At 41.2% G+C, this 18,184-nt stretch overlaps 1 protein-coding gene across 2 annotated transcripts in view; it reads right to left on the reverse strand.

Annotated features, from left to right (window-relative positions):
• The window catches only part of DCT (dopachrome tautomerase), an 80,941-nt gene that overhangs the window by 24,929 nt on the left and 37,828 nt on the right, over positions 1-18,184 (reverse strand). Inside the window, exons 2-4 of one of the 2 annotated variants that reach the window (XM_070240390.1) lie at positions 16,663-16,829; positions 2,506-2,805; positions 134-234 (exon numbers count right to left, since the gene is read on the reverse strand). Coding sequence is in view for 1 of the 2 variants with exons in the window: in XM_014732151.3 (XP_014587637.1) it covers positions 134-234; positions 2,506-2,805; positions 10,823-11,213 (792 nt within the window). In the remaining variant the exon portion in view is untranslated. Of the gene's footprint in view, positions 1-133; positions 235-2,505; positions 2,806-10,822; positions 11,661-16,662; positions 16,830-18,184 lie in introns of those variants that run through there. The other variant, XM_014732151.3, reaches the window with a different exon arrangement.

Below are 18,184 nucleotides of genomic sequence, written 5' to 3' on the forward strand. Positions count from 1 at the left end.
AGAAGCAAAGGGCATATCTAGTCATTTAATTCACGCCATCAGGTACAACAAGAAAGCGAGTAGTGCAAAGACTGATATGAGTCTCCAAAATTATAGCAAAATTAAAAGAGCCAAATGTATAGTTTTCACCAACCTGGAGATCTCTTTCCAGCCACAACAAATGGTACCGGTGCCATGTAACAAAGGCAGGTCCTTGGTGTGAGAAGTCGATGGCCTTATATGGGCGCCCTGGTCCTAAACAATTGGGAAACTAATTAAAGATCACAGAATAAAGTTTTTTAAATGTTAAACCTTACCTGGGATGTGTCTACAGAGCCAATAAGTCCATGATGTTTTAGTTGGAAAAAAGTGTTTTTGTCATTCATCTCTCTGAAAACAACATCAACAAAACAATTTCAGAAGCAACTAGCATTTTTGGGATAAATTCTCCTTTATCTCTCAAAAGTTTGATAGTTGACAGAGATCCGGAGAAATTCAGGTCACTTTCAGCTTTAAGAGCCCCGATTATAGGGGCCGACCCCCTAGCACAGCGGTTAAGTTCAAACGTTCTGCTTCTCGGTGGCCCGGGGTTCACCGGTTGGGATCCCAGGTGCAGACATGGCACCACTTGACACGCCATGCTATGGTAGGCATCCTACATATAAAGTACGGGAAGATGGGCACAGATATTAGCTTCAGCGCCAGGCTTCCTCAGCAAAAAGAGGAGGACTGGCAGTAGTTAGGTCAGGGCTAATCTTCCTCAAAAAAAAAAGCCCCTGTTATATATTTAATTTTCAAGCAACATGTCATTAAGATGCAAGAAGAGTATCCAAAGGAGTAGATCATTGAGACCTAAATGAAATACGTTTTTAAAAGACATTTTCTAACCTAGTCCTTACAAATGCACACATTTATAAGAGAGGGATTAATAATAATAAAGTAACTTCAACTATACTTAGTCCTAATTCAGCATTTATAGAACCAAAAAGGACTTCCACAGATTTTGCCTCAGCCATCAATCAGTTGCAACTACTAGCTGACAAGCATGGCTGCCAAGACTAGACGAGAGAAAAATACATTCAAACCGATTTGGCTGGCCACTGGAACTACCAATTTGAGTGAAACACTTTGGGCAATTTAATGACCTCCTTACTGCCTGTTCCATCCTTCCTCCCTCTTTCATAACAGCTTTTGAAGGCTATGTAGAAACTTTCACTAACTTTAGTTCTTTTTGAAAGTATCTATAATAACTTCAGAGAGATGAACAGACATGAATATAAATTTAATTCCTGGATACGATCAGAAACTATAGTTTTCTTTTCCTCTTGAGAGACAACCCTCTCATAAAGCAAAAATTCCTCAGAGTGATGACAGGAAAACCATGAAGGTTTATAGCCAGAAGGGCCTCCGTAGCTATCGATAAAGAAAGACAGATGCTTACCTGTGGGGCGCATTTTAAAAAGACTCACACTGAGGAAAAAACTGTTCTCGCTGCTGTTGGCTACACAGTCCATTTAAAATGTTTTACTGTGGAACAAAGTTTAAAGTTCTCAAAACAAAATGATGAGGGGGAATCAAGTGGTGGGGAAGGAGTGATAGACATGAGGACAGAGAATTCCTGATGAGAATCCGACTGTTCAAAGGGAGCGCAAGGTCTCCATGCACCCTAACCCCAATGAGGGGCCCCAAAAGTGGAGACTTGTAGGTATAGCCAAGGCTCAGGACTGCACTGAGCAGAACCTGGAAGGGATTCAAGCCCTCCTGCAGCTAACTACTGTCTACAGCTTTCGCTTTCTGAAAATAACTGAGGATGAAGTTGGACCTACAAGATTAATGACCTTCCTAACAGATAACTCTCCATTCCAAGTGCTCCCAGGCCCAACTTTTAGGGTCTGGAAGGGCAGGGCACCATTTTCTCAAGTATCCCACATAACTGGCTCAAAGGGCTAAGCTAAGCTATATTGCTGTGGCTTAGCTTATGCTTTTCCTTGACAATACAACCCCAAAAAACTTGGGGATCCCAGCAGTGCATGGACATCATAAATGAAGGCCTGAAAGTCTGTAGACTAATACCTGTGAGTTTAATGAGCAATACCTTCCAATAAAAACACTTCAACTCTGCACAAAGAAGCTTCATGTGCTTCAGTGCATGTTCAGTTAGTGCCTCCAATTTGAAGAAAGGGTCAGAGAGGCCTTCCATGGCCAGATTTAGAAAGGTTTCCTTCTGGAATCAAAACGGATTTGCCTCCACTTCACCAACTCTTGCCTTTGAAGATTAAGAGCTTCATTGAGAAGAGTTTAGACTTTGAACCCAAAGTACAAACTGCAAATGTCTGCAGCCAACGTACAGGAAGAAACAGCTCCATTCCATCCTAGGCAGTATTTGACTGTTCCATGATTTTCCGAAGCCTAACTCTTCCTTGAGATTGTTCTCTTGTTAATTAACTTACCTGAAATGACTTCCCACCCACTCATCCCCAATCCCAAACCTGTAATAATACACCTTAAGCTAAGGAAAAAACCTACCTAATAGTGTATCTCTAACAGAATAATAATGGAGCCACACAAAGAAATCATAAATGCTGCAGTTGGCAATCTGTGGCTGGGTCCCATTTGGCCCAAGCAGCCCAAGCCAGTGTTGCGTGGTGATCACATAGTCGGGGTGTGTGGTGTTCTTCGCGAGATCTAAGGCACCCAAAAACTGCTCCCTCTCCTGAGGAGTCAAGGAATGGATATTCTGCCGAACAACTGGTGCTTTCTTCCGATCACAGTTGGGGCCGGTCCAGCCAAACTTGCAGTCTCCACAGTTATAGCCAGCAAAGTTTCCTAGTTTATTTTTTAAAAAGAGAGAGAGAGAGAAAGATGGAAAAGGAAATAAGTTTATATAGTTTGGAAGAAATTTCCAAATTTGAACTCTGGGGTAGAATGGAAGAGAAGATGAAGGTGATGACAAGAGGGCAAAGACAGTCAATTTCCTTTCCTTACCCTCCTCTTGAAAGGTTCCTATCTCCAAGGGGACTGAACACTAGAAAGTTCCCAAGAAATATTCCCAGCAAAGAAATAGGATGTGAAATGCGTTACATGCTGTTATGAGCTGAACTGTGTCCCCCTGAAATTCATATGTCGAAGTCCTAAGCCCCAATATCTCAGTATTTGATTGTATTTGGAGACAGGGTACTTAAAGGAGTAATTAAGTTAAAGTGAGGTCAATAGGGTAGGCCCTAATCCAATATGACCAAGGTCTGTATAAGAAGAGGAAATTTGGACACAGTTAGTTACAGAGGGAAGGTCATACGAAGGAAGATACAGGGAGAAGACAGCCAAACCTCCTGACACCTTGATCTGGGACTTTAGGCCTCCAGAATGTGAGAGAAGGAATTTCTGTGTGTCACCCAGTCTGACGTACTTTGTAATGGAAGCCCTAGCAAACTAATACAGGCACTGCTTGCTAGGCTTTCCTTCCTCTCACAGATCATGCTGGAGGGGGTTCTTCCTGTGTCCTCTCCATGCTCCCATCCAGGGGCTGAGCAGCAGCCTTGGATGTCAACACTGCCCCTCTTGTCCTGTGGCACACACAATAAGGCCGACACAAAACAGTTCATTGATTTAGAGAAGGAAGAGAATATACCCCAAGCTAAAGGTGGAAGCAAAATAAATAAGCTGATTTCCAGGAATTTAGGTGAAATCTAACATTAAAAAAGCTAGCTTATTTCACAAAGGAGACAGAGTTAAGACAAAATCAATGGCAGCTGGCAGGTCATAAAGCTGAATTAGCTGCCATAGTGTCAGGAAGTGTAGATCACTGCAGGGTTGCCTGTCGTCTGCACAAATGCCTTTCCTTTATTAACCCCGGCACTGAGCCCTGGTCAGCTCGAGCTCTAAGCACCTTTCTGATTAGCGTCTGAAGTTTAAGTTATTGTCGCTGCCTCTGACTTTTTCCATCTTAGGCTTGATTATTGCTTTTGGTATGATAAGCGCCTCATTACTAGGTGGCAATAAGTTAGAGAGTAAACATTTAAATATTATTGAGGGCCGGCCCCAAGGCAGAGTGGTTAAGTTCGCACGCACCAATTCGGCGGCCCTGGGTTTCTCTGGTTTGGATCCTGGGCGTGGACATGGCACCACTCATCAAGCCATGCTGAGTGGGCATCCCCCATAGCACAACCAGAAGCACTCACAACTAGAACATACAGCTATGTTACTGGGGGGCTTTGGGGGAAGAAGAAGGAAGAAAAAATAAATAAATATATATATAAATAAGTATTATTGCAGTGAAATGTTAAAACAAAAGGGGATAATGATATTTATCTCCTAAGGGATTAGAGAGGTTATGTAAAGTATTTACAGGGAGGTGACCTGCTCCCTTGCCCTCCTCCTCCATCTGACACTCCCAGACCTTTGTACTTGCTCTTCCTTCTGTCTGCAACACTTTTCCCTCATAGTCTCCCTAAGTTCCTTTTTGCCTGGGTTACCTACTCTTCCTTTAAGGTTCAGGATGGGTCTTCTGCAACGTCTTCCTTGACTCCACATGTCAGAGTCAGATGCTCCCACGCTGTTCTCCCTGTGTTTGTAACCCCCTGTTCCCCTTTCATTGACTTGACCACACCGACTGCAATCATCTACTTGTCTCAGCTACAGGCAACTGGCGCATGCTTGGCCTTGTACAAAATGAATATTTGTTGGATGAATCAAAGAAATATAAAGCTAAATCACCACAAGGTATGCTTTAAATCTCTTACAATTTTGGTTGTCAATTCTACCTCAATAAAGCTGAAATTTAAAAATAGTTAATTAATAAAAGAAAGAAGTATAAAGCATGTAGCAGATAATTCAATAAACATAAAACTTCTTCTTTCTCTCTCTCCTATCCTTGTGGATTAGAAAGAAAAGTGGGCCCTATAAATAACTTTGATAAACTGTAGGTACCAAAATAGAGTAAGTAAAAAATACTATGACCATAGTAGAGAGAAGTTTATTTGGATTGCTAAAGGAAGAGAAAATTTTCCAATAGCATGAAAACAAAATGATTAGCACCTGTACTACGTAAAGAAAATGCACAGCATCCTTTTCTATTAACCCAATGGATTTTTGGATGGCTAAAGAAAACGTTCTTAAAAATATCATAAGTAGGAAGAATTTTTTTTAAAAAGTAGTTGATTTTTTGGGTTCTTTCCTTTTGTCATATACAAAATATTCTATCTATCCTTACATAGCTCGTTATCTGTATTTTCCTATGTTTCAACACCATACGAGAACATAAGTAAAAACTACTTAAAAGGAAAAATTCTACTGGTCTCAAGACTGAAGATCATGTTGCTGAATAGTTTGAGTTAAACATTAAATTTTATGTTGATTACCAGAGTGAAGCTACTAAATACAAAATATTAAATCAATGTTTATTGAGCAGTTACTATAGTATTGAAGCTATGCAAGGTGCTTCAGGCTTCATGGAGCTTGGAGTCTATTTATTTTCCCTCAGGGTACCTACTAAAATTGTATACTATCTATTTTTAAAACATCTTTGATTAAAACATATCACCAACTCTGGCAGCTTTTACAGGAATAGTGTATTTTTTGAGGAGTAATCGAACGAAACGCACCTGAAGAATACTAACCATCCAAACTTCCAGCTGTTTGCCTATAGCCACAGCTCTATGACAGGAGAGTAATTCCTTCCTTCAAAATACTAAGAAATAGCACATCTAAATTTTGTAATAATAAATTCAATACATTTCTATATTTAAAGGCATAAAACTTATCTTTGAATTTTGGGGTCTCGTTGTGGAAATTGAGTCGTTCATACCTTAGGCCTTAGTTTTAAGATTCCTGCACTTTCTTTACCACAGTTCTTTTTGGTGGCTAGAAACAAAATTACCAATAAGCAGTTATCTCTCTCCTTCATTTACACAACAAATGATTTATTAACACCTACAACCTAAAGGGCAGACAAAACTAAGCGTGCCTTCCTCTGTTCCTACAGCTTCATGTCCATTCATACAAATTACCGCACTTGGTAACTTTGCACTTAACCTCCCAAAGCCTGTCATTTTAGGATACGAATTCTACTTTATAAGGTCCTTATGGAAAACAAGCATGTTAACATATTAGAGCACTTAGAACAGGGTCTGGTGCATAGTAAGTTCTATATGAAGTGTTATTACACTAGTATTACTAGATACCACTTCTCAAGTAGTACTGATTAGCATTTGTTTCATATCTGTCTGACTCATCCACTACACTTTGGACACATTAAAGATCAAGCTGGGCTTTTTACTTTTTGCACCCGAAGGGCCTAACATAATCAGTGCTAAATAAACATTGGTTGGGTAGGTGATGAAGGAATCCGTGAATAATTGAATAAAAGGCATTAGGCGCTAGAAGTTACAAATATAAATAAGGCACAGTGCCTTCCTCTAGTGGAGATGAATGACGGACATGTGCATGATGAAATATGGGCACAAGTCTAACTGTGGGAGAGTGAAAACAGGAATAAACCAAGCGCCATGGACAGCAGAAGACAAAATGAGCAATTCTAAGTCAGGAGACCAGAGACGCTTCACAGCTCTTTTCACATACCAGAGTTGCCCCCGCAAAGCACTGTGGACGTACTAATAAGAAAGCATTTGTCTGGATTTGAGCTCACCCAGGACCCAGAAATGTAGTCAGTAAAAAAAAATACCTTTTCCAGTGTGTCTCAGAGAAAACACGCCACAGCTCTGCAGTCAGCTCCCTTTCATTGCTGAGCTTCTAAACCTGCTCTAAAGAATTCGTCGTTTCACTGAAGACAATTGCAAAGTGCAGCAACATGAAAGCCTTGCACACAAAATGTTGATTTCTTTAATTTAGATTTTGTAGTAGTTCTTTGCATCAGATTTAACATGAGTTCATTTTTTCTGTTAATACACTAATAGCAGCAGCAAAAAATTTAAGACAGGCTTTTTAGAACAGATTGTGTTATCTTACTGGGAAATGGAGAGAGAAAAAATAAAGGATCCCTAGATGATGCCAGTCTATCATTGAGTATGTCCTTGAGCAAAAATTAAACTTAAAAAGTCAAAGTCCTCTTTCTACAGAGGACTGGGATAAAAACAGAAAGAGATGCCACAACTGGAAGGACCTGCAACTAAGATATACAGCTATGTACAGAGGGGTTTGGGAAGATAAAAAAAAAAAAAAAAAGAACTGAAAGAGGGTGAGAACAGTGCACGTTCCTACACGAGTGGCAAAAGCTCAAACTCCGAAGGCTATTAGACTAAATGAGCTTAAAGACTACCGATTAGTGAATTTACAAGGAGTTCTAAATAGCCTATTCCTTTTAATTAGAGATTCTATTATTTTAATAACAATACTTCATACTCACACAGGGCCTTTCATCTACAGAGCTCAAAAGGATTTTACAAGTGTGGTTTCACCATTATCCCCATTTCAGAGATTGGAAAATGGAGGCACTTAGTCACTTGTACAAACAAGAAGTTCTTAGACAACAGTTAACTACTTGGTGCTCACGTTTTTCAAAAGGCCAAAGACAAAGCTGCAACTGGTATATTCTCTGAAATGCCAACTGGCAGGTAACACTGTAGGGTGAATGGCGAATGCCAAAATTTCCTGAAATTCGCCTCTTTCTGACAGTTAAGTTCAGTAATTTTTTTTGTTTCTATTTATTCCCACAAAGAATAGAGACGTTCTCTCTAGAGAATTTGAGCACATAATTTAGGGTTTTTCTCCTTCAGAGTTTGTATTTATTTCTCTGTATTAGGCTAAAATCTTTTACCAGCTTCAAAATCATGGAGACTGTGGTGTGTTTATTTTCTTTAATTTTATCTTATTGTGGGAAGAACATTAACATGAGACCTGGCCTCTTCACTTATCTTTAAGTGTACAATACCTTATTCTTGACTCCACATACAATGCTGTATAGATCTCTAGAACTTATTCATCTTGCTTAACTGAAACTTTGTGCCCATTTATTAGTAACTCCCATTTCCCCCTCCCCTGGTACCTGGTAACCAGTATTCCACTCTTTGATTCTATGAATTTGACTATTTTAGATACCTCAAACTAGTGGAATTGTGCAGTATTTGTCTTTCTATGACTGGCTTACTTCACATAGTGTAATGTCCTTCAGGTTCATCCAAGTTGTCACATGTTGCAGAATTTTCTTCTTTTTTAAGGCTGAATAGTACTCACTTGTACATATATACCACTTGGCTAGGATGTGGAGAAATTGGAACCCTTATGGACTGTTGGTAAGAATGCAAAATGATGCAGCTGCTGTGGAAAACAGCATGGAGGTGTCTCAAAAAATCAAAAATAGAACTAGCATATGATCCAGCAATCCCACTTTTGGGTATTTATTCAAAAGAATTGAAATCAGGATCTCAAAGAGATATTAGCATTTCAATGTCACTAAGCACTATTCACAACAGCCAAGATGTGGAGACAACCTAAATGCCCATTGACAGATAATTGGTGTGTTTATTTTCCCACTGAATTAACAAAGTTCAGGGTTATCAACAGTCTGGTTGCCAGAAGTTAATCTACCTTTCTTCCTTAATAAATTTTGGGTGACCTCAGAAGAATCCCAAGGGTCCTATTTGCAAAAGAATTATGAAGCTACCAGAAACGAGGGCTTTGGGGCATTCAAGATCAAGTTTCAATTTGAACACTGCCTCCTAAACCATGAAAAAGCTACCCTAGGAAGGCAAGCAGCTCTCTTTTTGAGGAAGAATAAACTGAAGAGTATGTGTCTTGCTCTGGGACATATGACACATCACAGTGATTATTGTGTATACTAAGTAACTTTCCAACTCAGCCACTAAGGACTAAGTCTGGTGCCCTGAGACTGAAGGAAAAAAACCATCTAGTCAACATAAGTGGAGCCATCCAAAGTTAGGATGGAAAGAGCTATGGTCCTGAATGAGTCTAGACAGATCAAATCACTGAGGAAGGAAGGCAAGCCACAGCCCAGGAGTGGGTCTCAGGGGGTAGCCGTGGCCTTGAGAATAGTCGGAGATGGAGATTATACCCACTGAGGAAGCTCTGCTTCCAAGGACTGGCCTGTAGACATGCAATGTCCTTACAGCCTGGACTTCAGGACAGGCCCTGTTTCTGGCCCACTCCCTCTTGGGTATGTTTATCCTCCTCAGGGCAGGGATCCTTTTTATATTTTGAACGCAGGTCACTGTGACCCTAAATTCCTGTCACTTATGGAGGAATATTTATAATCATTCTCTCAGGAAAGAGAGACGGCAATTATCCCTTCTATTCTGCCACTTTCTATTTTTCCATCCCCCCCACCTGTTTTTAAAAGAAACTTGTTAGCAACGTCAAAAAAATAAAGTAGATGATGATAAGAAGAGTTAACAGTTATATCTGTTTCCTAATATCTTCTGCCAAAGGATTCTATAAAATGGACATTCTCAACCTTTGTAAGTTGTGTCACTCTATCTTTGATTGACCTGGAAATCAGTGTTCCAGAAGAATTTTTGAGTCATAGACAAAGAAGTTACTGTGTTGTGTGGTTTCCAATCACAAAGGTAATATGAAATTTACTGCTTCTCAGACTGAAAAGCCATGAGAATACAAGATAATGTCTATAGAAGCAAATGCTCGATTAGCTTAGGAAAAATGGATAACATATATTCACTATGCTATTTAAAACTTGTCACAATGAACATCCAAGGCAAAACTAACAGTTCCTCTGAATCACAGAATTAACAATGTGACTACAAAATGATGATAAAGCCAGAATGTTTTAAAAGTTAAGAAAATCTAGCATCTTTCCTCCATCAACATCACAGTCCTTTTACATTCCCTTAGTTTACTTTTTTATACCCTTATATAACTCAAATATCTCTATTTTCCTCTGTTCCAGCATCATATGAGAATATAGGTTAAAAAAAAAACTAAGAAGGAAAAATTCGTCTGCAGCTGGACATTGTAGAACACTGCCCACCGGCTTTGGTAAAGATGCCGCTGATGTTTTTTGCATTTCAAATGCCCTCTTAGGCTTCGAGTATTTATCTCGCTGTGCATGGTTGCCGAACACTGGAGGGAGCACTACTGAGGAGGATTTGAGAAGGCTCAGAGGAGCCAGAGGAATAAGAAATGCACAGAGATTTCAAAGAAACAGGTAATAAGAGAGACCAAGGTATAAAAGAGGAACACAGCAAATTTTGAGATGCCCACATCAAACCCAGGCAAGAGTGAAAAAGAACCTTGTTATACCTCCCTTCCCCAGCCCACTGAGAAAGCTCTGTCCTGCCACGTCTCTCCAACTTTGGCAAAGTTACAACCCAGTCATAACCTTAACGAGCAAGACGCACCCTGCTTGAGACCTGTTCAAATCGTTAGAAATGCTGAGACTAGGACTAAAGAACACCTGCCCTCGACGCCTGTCTTCCAGATGCCAAGTCTCGCCCACCCCCTTGAACTCCTTAGAATGCCCACCCCTGAGAACAAGTGCAAACTCATTCCAGAAGGAGAGGGCACAGAAGTGATCTTGAAAGGACTTGCTCTGAGTTTCAAAGCTGACTCTTGAGCTCTTTAGCTTCCTCTTCCAACAAACAAGCCCATGGTATGTTGGCATGAGTTCATACCCAGGCTTGGCCCATGTGATATTTATTTAGCTTCCATAACTAGATGTATAGAGGATGTGAAGAATACACCAAGACATCAGCCTTACTCAATTCACTGCCTACAAAAAAGAAACTTGGTTTGCCTTTCAAAGCCTAGTATAATAGTGACAAGGTCTCATCTCTTCCTTAGAAGAGGCTCCTTTCCCAGCTGGGCCCTCCCTACCCAGCTTGGAGCATGCCGAGTCTGCCCACAGCGGCTCCCTCACCTGTGCACTTGCAGGTCCAGTCGAAGAACTTCCTTGGCCACCGTTCTCGGTCATCCTGGTTTCGCAAGATGTAAGGACCGCTCCAGGGCCTGGTGTCAGTTTCCACCTCTGTGCACTGGCCCCGGCCCTCCTGAGAGCCACAGACATTGGCCGGCTCCATGCCCAGTGGCGGGCAGCACTCCTTGGACAGCAGGCTGTCCACTGTCATGCAGACCCGGGGGAACTGCGCCCAGGCTCCAGGCAGGAGTCCACAGCCCAGGCAGCTGAGCAGAAGCCCCCACCGAAGGGAGCTCATGGCTTTATAACCAGGAGAACTCTCTTGCACTTTCCACTCCTTGCTTCTATCCTGCCTTTCTCCTTGTCTTCCACTCTTTGGCTCTTGAGCATTCATTCAGTTTTTGATTTTGGAGGATTGGTATATTTTGGTATATTTTTGTTTTTTGTTCTTTTCCTCTGCTCTTTAAAAAATACCCACAAAAATCATAGAACGCACGTGTGTACGTGCACATGCACAGACTATTCTATGTGATTCAAACAACTAAAACAAATTTAATTCCATCAGAAGCGCCTCTAACAGCCAGATTTAATGAGGGTAGCGCTTCTCAGCATCTTCCCCCCATTAAATCAGGCTTTATCTAATGGAGTTAATTTACGGAGCGCTCCAGTCACAGGACTTATTATGCTGGTATTTCTAAACCCCTCCTTCCCTCCTTAGCCCATGACTTTAATTGCCTTGAACTCAGTTCAAAAGCCAAACGCCGTGCTGCGGTTATTCTGTCTGGCTTGCCAAGCCACGGGGCCTTGTGGGTTTGTGTAAGGGCTGGGAGAAGCCGTCATTAGGGGGATTAGTATTGCAGAAATCCTCATCGTTAGCACATGACCCAAAGTGCACAGTGAAGTAGATAAAGTTTCTGGCTTTGTTTCAAGAGGGCAAAACCATCTTCATTATCTGGGCTCGCGTGCTCCAGCCAAGCTTGTGACCTCAGACTTCCCAGGGAGTCAATAGATGCACTGAGCTCGTTGTCAAAGGCCCTTTATAGACAAGTGCGCATTGCTAACTACATTTCACTCCTGACTGCTTCCTGACGTGCTAGAAAGACCGCTACAGGAGGTCACACAACTTCAGAAATAAAGAAACATTTATTTAGGGCTGACGTACAAACAATTGCTTTGTTCCACAATTAGGGACCCTTTTCCCTCCAAATAATAACTTACTATTCTCTTATGCAGCAGATTTTTTTAATTATACAAAGTATCACACCACCAGAAATTCAAAATTGTCACTATCTGATTGTAAGGAAGGCAGTGGGACAATTTGGGGCAAGCACTTGCAAGTGACATCTTTTGATTTATGTTAAAGTTAAGCGTTGTCAAGCTTCAATCTAGAAGGCAAAGCCTCCCCCACTGCTTCTGAGGGCAGCGAGGGGAGCATCCAGACCAGCAGTGGTGGCCACTGTCAGAGCATGCATTTACCCCTTCATGGTGGAACCAAGACTGTCTAGGCGCCAAAACGGCCTGTAGAGACAGCTGATGTAAAACTTGTTCAAACAGTTTCAGAGAATAATTTATATGGGGGCATAAAGATTCAGAATGCTATATTCTAAAGCAAAATCCTAAGGTTAAAAATATTTTTCTCTAGCTGTTCCTGTCCCATGTACTTCTGTGTCACCCCCATGATATTAAGTTGTTGTGACTAATTAAATGGCACTTCTCAACTCTGGCTGTGCACCAGTGCCAGTTGGTACCCCAAGCCCATTAAAGCAGAAGCTCTGAGGTTGTGGCCCAGACTTCAGCATTTTGTTTTGTTTTGTTTTGTTTTGTTTTGTTTGGAGGAAGATTAGCCCTCAGCTAACTACTGCCAGTCCTCCTCTTTTTGCTGAGGAAGCCTGGCTCTGAGCTAACATCCGTGCCCATCTTCCTCTAGTTTATACGTGGGACGCCTACCACAGCATGGCTGCCAAGCAGTGCCATGTCCGCACCCGGGATCCGAACCAGCGAACCCCGGGCCGCCGAGAAGCGGAACGTGCGAACTTAACCACTGCGCCACCAGGCCGGCCCCAGACGTCAGCATTTTTTGTAAGTTCTCCAGACCATTCTAATGTGCAGCCAGAGTTAAGAATCACTGGGTCAGGATAAGCCGCAGCTCCAAAAGAAATGTGGAATAGATTCAGCTAGAAGATTCCATATGTGTTAGTTTTCCCAGGCTGCCTTAACAAATTACCATAAACTGCATGGCTTAAAATAGCAGAAATTTGTTCTCTTGCAGTTCTGAAGACCAGACGTCCAAAATCTATGTGTCAGTAGGGCTATACTCTCTCTGAAAGCTCCAAGGGAAAATCCTTGACTCTTCTAGCTTCTGGTGGCTGCTGCCATTCCTGAGCTTTCTTGGTTTTGAGGTCACATCATTCCAATCTCTGCATAGCCACCCGGCCTCCTCCTCTTGTGTCTGTGTCTCTCCTCTGTGTGTCTAAGGACACTTGTCATTGGATTTAGGGCCTACCTGGATAATCCACAATGGTCTTGATAAACAAATGGCAAGCAATAGGATATATTGGAGTATATGAGGAAGCCATTTGGTGTAAACCTAATTTAGTCTAACCCTGTTTTTTTTTCCAAAAGGGCCTGACATGGCCGTTGAGCATGCATTGTATAGATGCTTTAAGCATTTGCTATGTCCCAAAGACAAGAACAAATGGCCTTAAGATAAAGATGCAACTTCTTCCACATTGGCATTTCCTTAAGGATGAGCATCTCTCCCTAGGCTAGGATTTGATTGCTGTGCCCACCCTGTGACCACTCACCTTGAGACAACAGACGGGCTACCTGCTGTGTCCACTGAGACAGCAGACCTACTACCTGCTACGTCCATCAATTGCTGTGCTGATGGGGCAATCTCATGACTATTGTAAAAGGGACATTTCAATCATGTGTGATACATGCTCTTTGATGGTATGTAACACTCTGTTCACCCCCACTTCTTTGTGCCCTTCCTTCCTTGGGGAAGGAAGTCTCCAGGCTGAGCTAGTTCTTAGATCTGGCTTATAATAAACTCACCTCAATTTTCATTTATAGATTGGTTTTGGATTATTTTTGTCAATAATCTCATCTTGAGATTCTTAATTTAATTATGTCTGCAAAGACCCTTTTACCAAATAAGGTCACATTCACAGGTTCTGGGGCATGGACATATCTTTTTGGAGGCCACATTCAACCCACCACATCATGGCTATGAATTTTGAATAATACTGAAATTGCAGTATCTCAGAATTGGAATGGTGTTTTGGAGCTCATTCAGTGATTCCACATGTATTTATCAATCCACTTCATGCCAGCATCATGACACTTTGGGATTTCCTTCTGTTTTGTGAAACCCTAGGGTTCCATAAACATTAGATTCAAATTTTTTGGATATTGACACTGATGGAGTCAACAACTCTCATGTTGGAATATCTCCAGGTCTAGATCCTGAGATTTCTTTCATAACAGCTCTTGCTACATAAATTGCCTAGTCTGGAGCTTTATATGCAGGCTATCATGATGTCCCAAAATTACAACCCTGGTCCTGACCTCAGCTGTGAGTTCTAACTTCCTACTTGACCTCTCTACTTGGAGGTCTAGACATCTCTCCCTCAACCTGTTCAAAGGAGAACTTTCAGTCTCTCCTTCCAAATTTGTTCCGCCATCAATCTTCTCCATCTTAATAAAGAGCACCCCCACTATCCTATAAGAGGCCCTTGATTCTTTTCCTTCTTGCCTCCTTCATATATGCTTCCCACTGCACTTAGAGTAAAATCCAAGGTCCTTTTCCTGCCCTACTCAAAATGTGGTCCACAGATCCATGAACATCTATTCCTGGTCTGCATCAAGATAAGTACAGTAAAGAGAGAAATTGAGCCAGCATGTAACTGTCATAGCAATTTGACATTGCTACAAGTTTCAAGCACATGATCATTGGACTCATCTCATTGAAGACAGCATGGTCCATTTGGGGAGTTGTCAAGCTTGCATAGTGATGATCTTGTCTCACAATCTGCAAACTAGTCATGTTGGATGGCATGTTGGTCTGTGACTGAAAAATTTTTTTAAAAAAAGAAAAAACTTTGAGTTCTTTACCATAGATAGTTTGAGAAGAACTGGTGTATAAGATCCTCCATGACCTTGTCCCTCTCCTGTCTCTCTTTCCCTCTGTTCTGCAATCGCAGAGCACAGCAATTACTCAGTTACTCAAATGTTTCACATTCATTTCTACCTTGGCCTTTGTACTGTTGTTCTGCCTGCCTGGAATGTTCTTGCTCAGAATCCTCCTTGTTTTCAGGTTTCAGCTCAAATGTTAGCTCCTGAGAGAAGTCGTCCAGACCCCTCACTTTACTGTGTCTACCCCCAGCCACCTACTCTCTATCACATTGCATTATTTTTCCTTCATAGCACTTATCACTATCTAAAATTCTCCTACTTAACGGTTTAGTTGCTGATAGTCTGTCTCCTCTACCCAAGTATAAATTCCAGGAGAGCAAGAACCTTAACCATGTTGTATTTCCCCGATGCCAAGTACAGTGCTTGGCAAAGAGAGGCTACTTGAGAGCAGTTAATGAGTAAATAGACCCAATTCAATTTTTTGAGTTCATCAGAAGGGCTTCACCATTATAGTGATTGGCTTTACACAAATTAAATGTTGTTAGTTTGGCTATATAAAATAAATTTAGAATAATTAATACCACCATTATGTTGGAGGTTCCATTTCATATTTTGTTATAACTGCTAAAAATGTTTGAAAATCAGTGGCCCAGTCCAACACTCTACTGTGGTCCCCACATCAACACCACCAATAAATCCCCTCCTCACTATTTCTGACAAGGTATCACCAGTGTCTGATTAAACACCTCTAGTAAGGAGGTTCCTTTAAGAAATAGTTCTAAGGATTAGGAAATTCTTCCTTTTTAATAAATATTTAACATAATTTGAATGTAAATTTAAACGCAAATATTTAGTGAAAATTTCCTCTACCAATGCTTCCACCAAAAGCCCTTGGGGACCCCTTCAGATGCCCTAGAATGGGTACAGTCCATTTTCCATAGGATTTTCATCCTTATTTTTTCTCTTTCAGAATAAATTTCCTCAGTTCCTTCCATTTTTCCTTCATATGACCTAGTTTTCAATCCTCCCATCGGCCTCGTCTCTCTTTTTTTGGAAAATTCAATTTGCTATATGACCTCTTGATGCATGTAACTTAATTCAAGATTCCTGATATGAGCTAAGAAAAGATGACTAAAACATTAGCTCATGAGCTTTGCTTAGCAGTCACATCACCCCATCAATTTTGTGTCTGTTAGCTTAGGCTAAGTCATGCTGCAGTTAAGACCTCAAAATCTTGTTGGGTTATGAAACAAATGTGAAACAGCTGTAGCTATGCTCCACAATGCCATCGTTCCACGACTCAGGGAGAAGGAGCATCTTTTCATTCCTTTTCTCATATTGTTCATCTTGTGGCAAAGAAGGCAGTCATGGGCTACTCTTGAAAGTGCAGCCCACCTCATTTACTTCTGCTCACATTCCATTGGTAAGAGCAAGTCCGTGGCCAAGATTGCTGCCTCTGTCTTTGAGAGGATCTTTAGGAGGATCCCTACAGTGAGGGTCAGCACTGTTTTATTTTTACTGCATTTAAAGTCAATTTAAATCCCTACGTTTCTTTCATATGGTTTTCACATGACTACTTTAAAGTCAAATGCTTCTCCTAGCCCCATTCCCTGTTCTTTTCTTGTGAATTGTCTTTTGGGGTCTGTATTAGTTTGCTAGGGTTGCCATAACAAAATACCATAACAAACAGAAATTTATTTTCTCACAATTCTGAAGGATGGAAGTCCAAGATCAAGGTGTCGGCAGGGTTGGTTTCACCCGAAGCCTCTCTCCTTGGTTTGCATGTGGCCATCCTCTTGCTGTCTCTTCACCTGGTCTTTTTGCCATGCATGCACACTCGTGGTGTCTCCTTGTGTGTCCAAATTTCCTCTTCCTATAAGGGCACCAGTCAAAATGGATTAGGGTCTACCATAATGGTCTCTTTTTAACTTAATCACTTCTTTGAAGGCCTTGACTCCATATACAGTTATATTCTGAGGTACTAAGGGCTATGGTTTCAACATATTAATTTTGGGGGAACACAATTCAGCCCATAACAGGATAACAGGATCTAAACGCAAGAATTTACTTTTGCCTCTATTAAATTAGTGTACCAAACAATATGATTTCTCTCATTCCAGCCTACATCTTAACCACACATTTGGTTGGCCTGTCATCATTGTCTTCATAACCCAATTCATGAGTGAAAATGATAAAGAGAGTAGAGGTATATGGCAGGACCCTGGGGGCATGCCACTCAAACAGATGCTTCCAACTCTGGGGGTTTCAGGATGGACTTCAGGGAGCACTTGAACATCCTGAAATTGTATAGAGAATGTAGCATAGGACTTTTTCTCTGAAGAAAATTCACAGATTTTTGTTAGCTTCTCAAATGGATCCATGACCCAGACTTTGAGACTTCAGCACAGATAAAACCCTAGAGTTCCCAAAGAGAGAACTGAGAGAGACACTATGGACACCATTGACGCTTCCAAAGTATCTATGGCCATTAACCACCATTCTGCTTGTCCACAGTGGAGGAATTTATATAGTTTCTGCCCTTTTCCTAGGATGGCAGAGACCCAGAGGCTTCTCATACTCACCTTGGCTTTGGGGAAAAGGCTTAAATGGTTAAAGGGAAAGGCTTAAACCAGGCTGCCACCTCATCCGCCTTGCACATCATAAGCACTTTAAAAATATTTGTTGAGTAACTGTCCTCCCAAAGTTCACAATCATCCCCCGCAAAACCAGGGCACTCTTTATTTATCCCATGGAAACATCAAGTTTGAGGTTTCATACCTTGAAAGAGCAGGAGAAACAAAATGCACCAGGAAATAATAATAGTAATGCTTGACAAGTGAGAAAGGGTTGGACGAGTATAGATTATTTGACCTGGAGCAAAATTTCTAGGGAGTGATCAAATGATTTTCAAAAAGATGAAGAGATTTACTCTGGATTTGGCAGGATCTGGCTCCAGGTTATGTAGATGTTGTGATTCTTTCAATGTCATTGGATTTTGTGGTGTTTTTAGTTCCTACGTATTACTTGATTCTGTGATTTTAGGAGTAAGAAAGCAGCCTAATGTATTCAGTCTCTGCTATGCTCCAGGCAGTGGGCTAGGAGCTTGGTATATATCGTTTCTGGTTACTTATTCACTGGGTGTTGTCCCCATTTTACAGGAGAAGAAGTGGAAGCTGTGAGACCTGTGATGGAGCTGTGTTTTCCTGACTCCAAGGTCATGCTCTTTTC

This window comes from Equus caballus, chromosome 17 (assembly GCF_041296265.1).
Source record: "Equus caballus isolate H_3958 breed thoroughbred chromosome 17, TB-T2T, whole genome shotgun sequence".
Classification (NCBI taxonomy): Eukaryota; Metazoa; Chordata; class Mammalia; order Perissodactyla; family Equidae; genus Equus; species Equus caballus.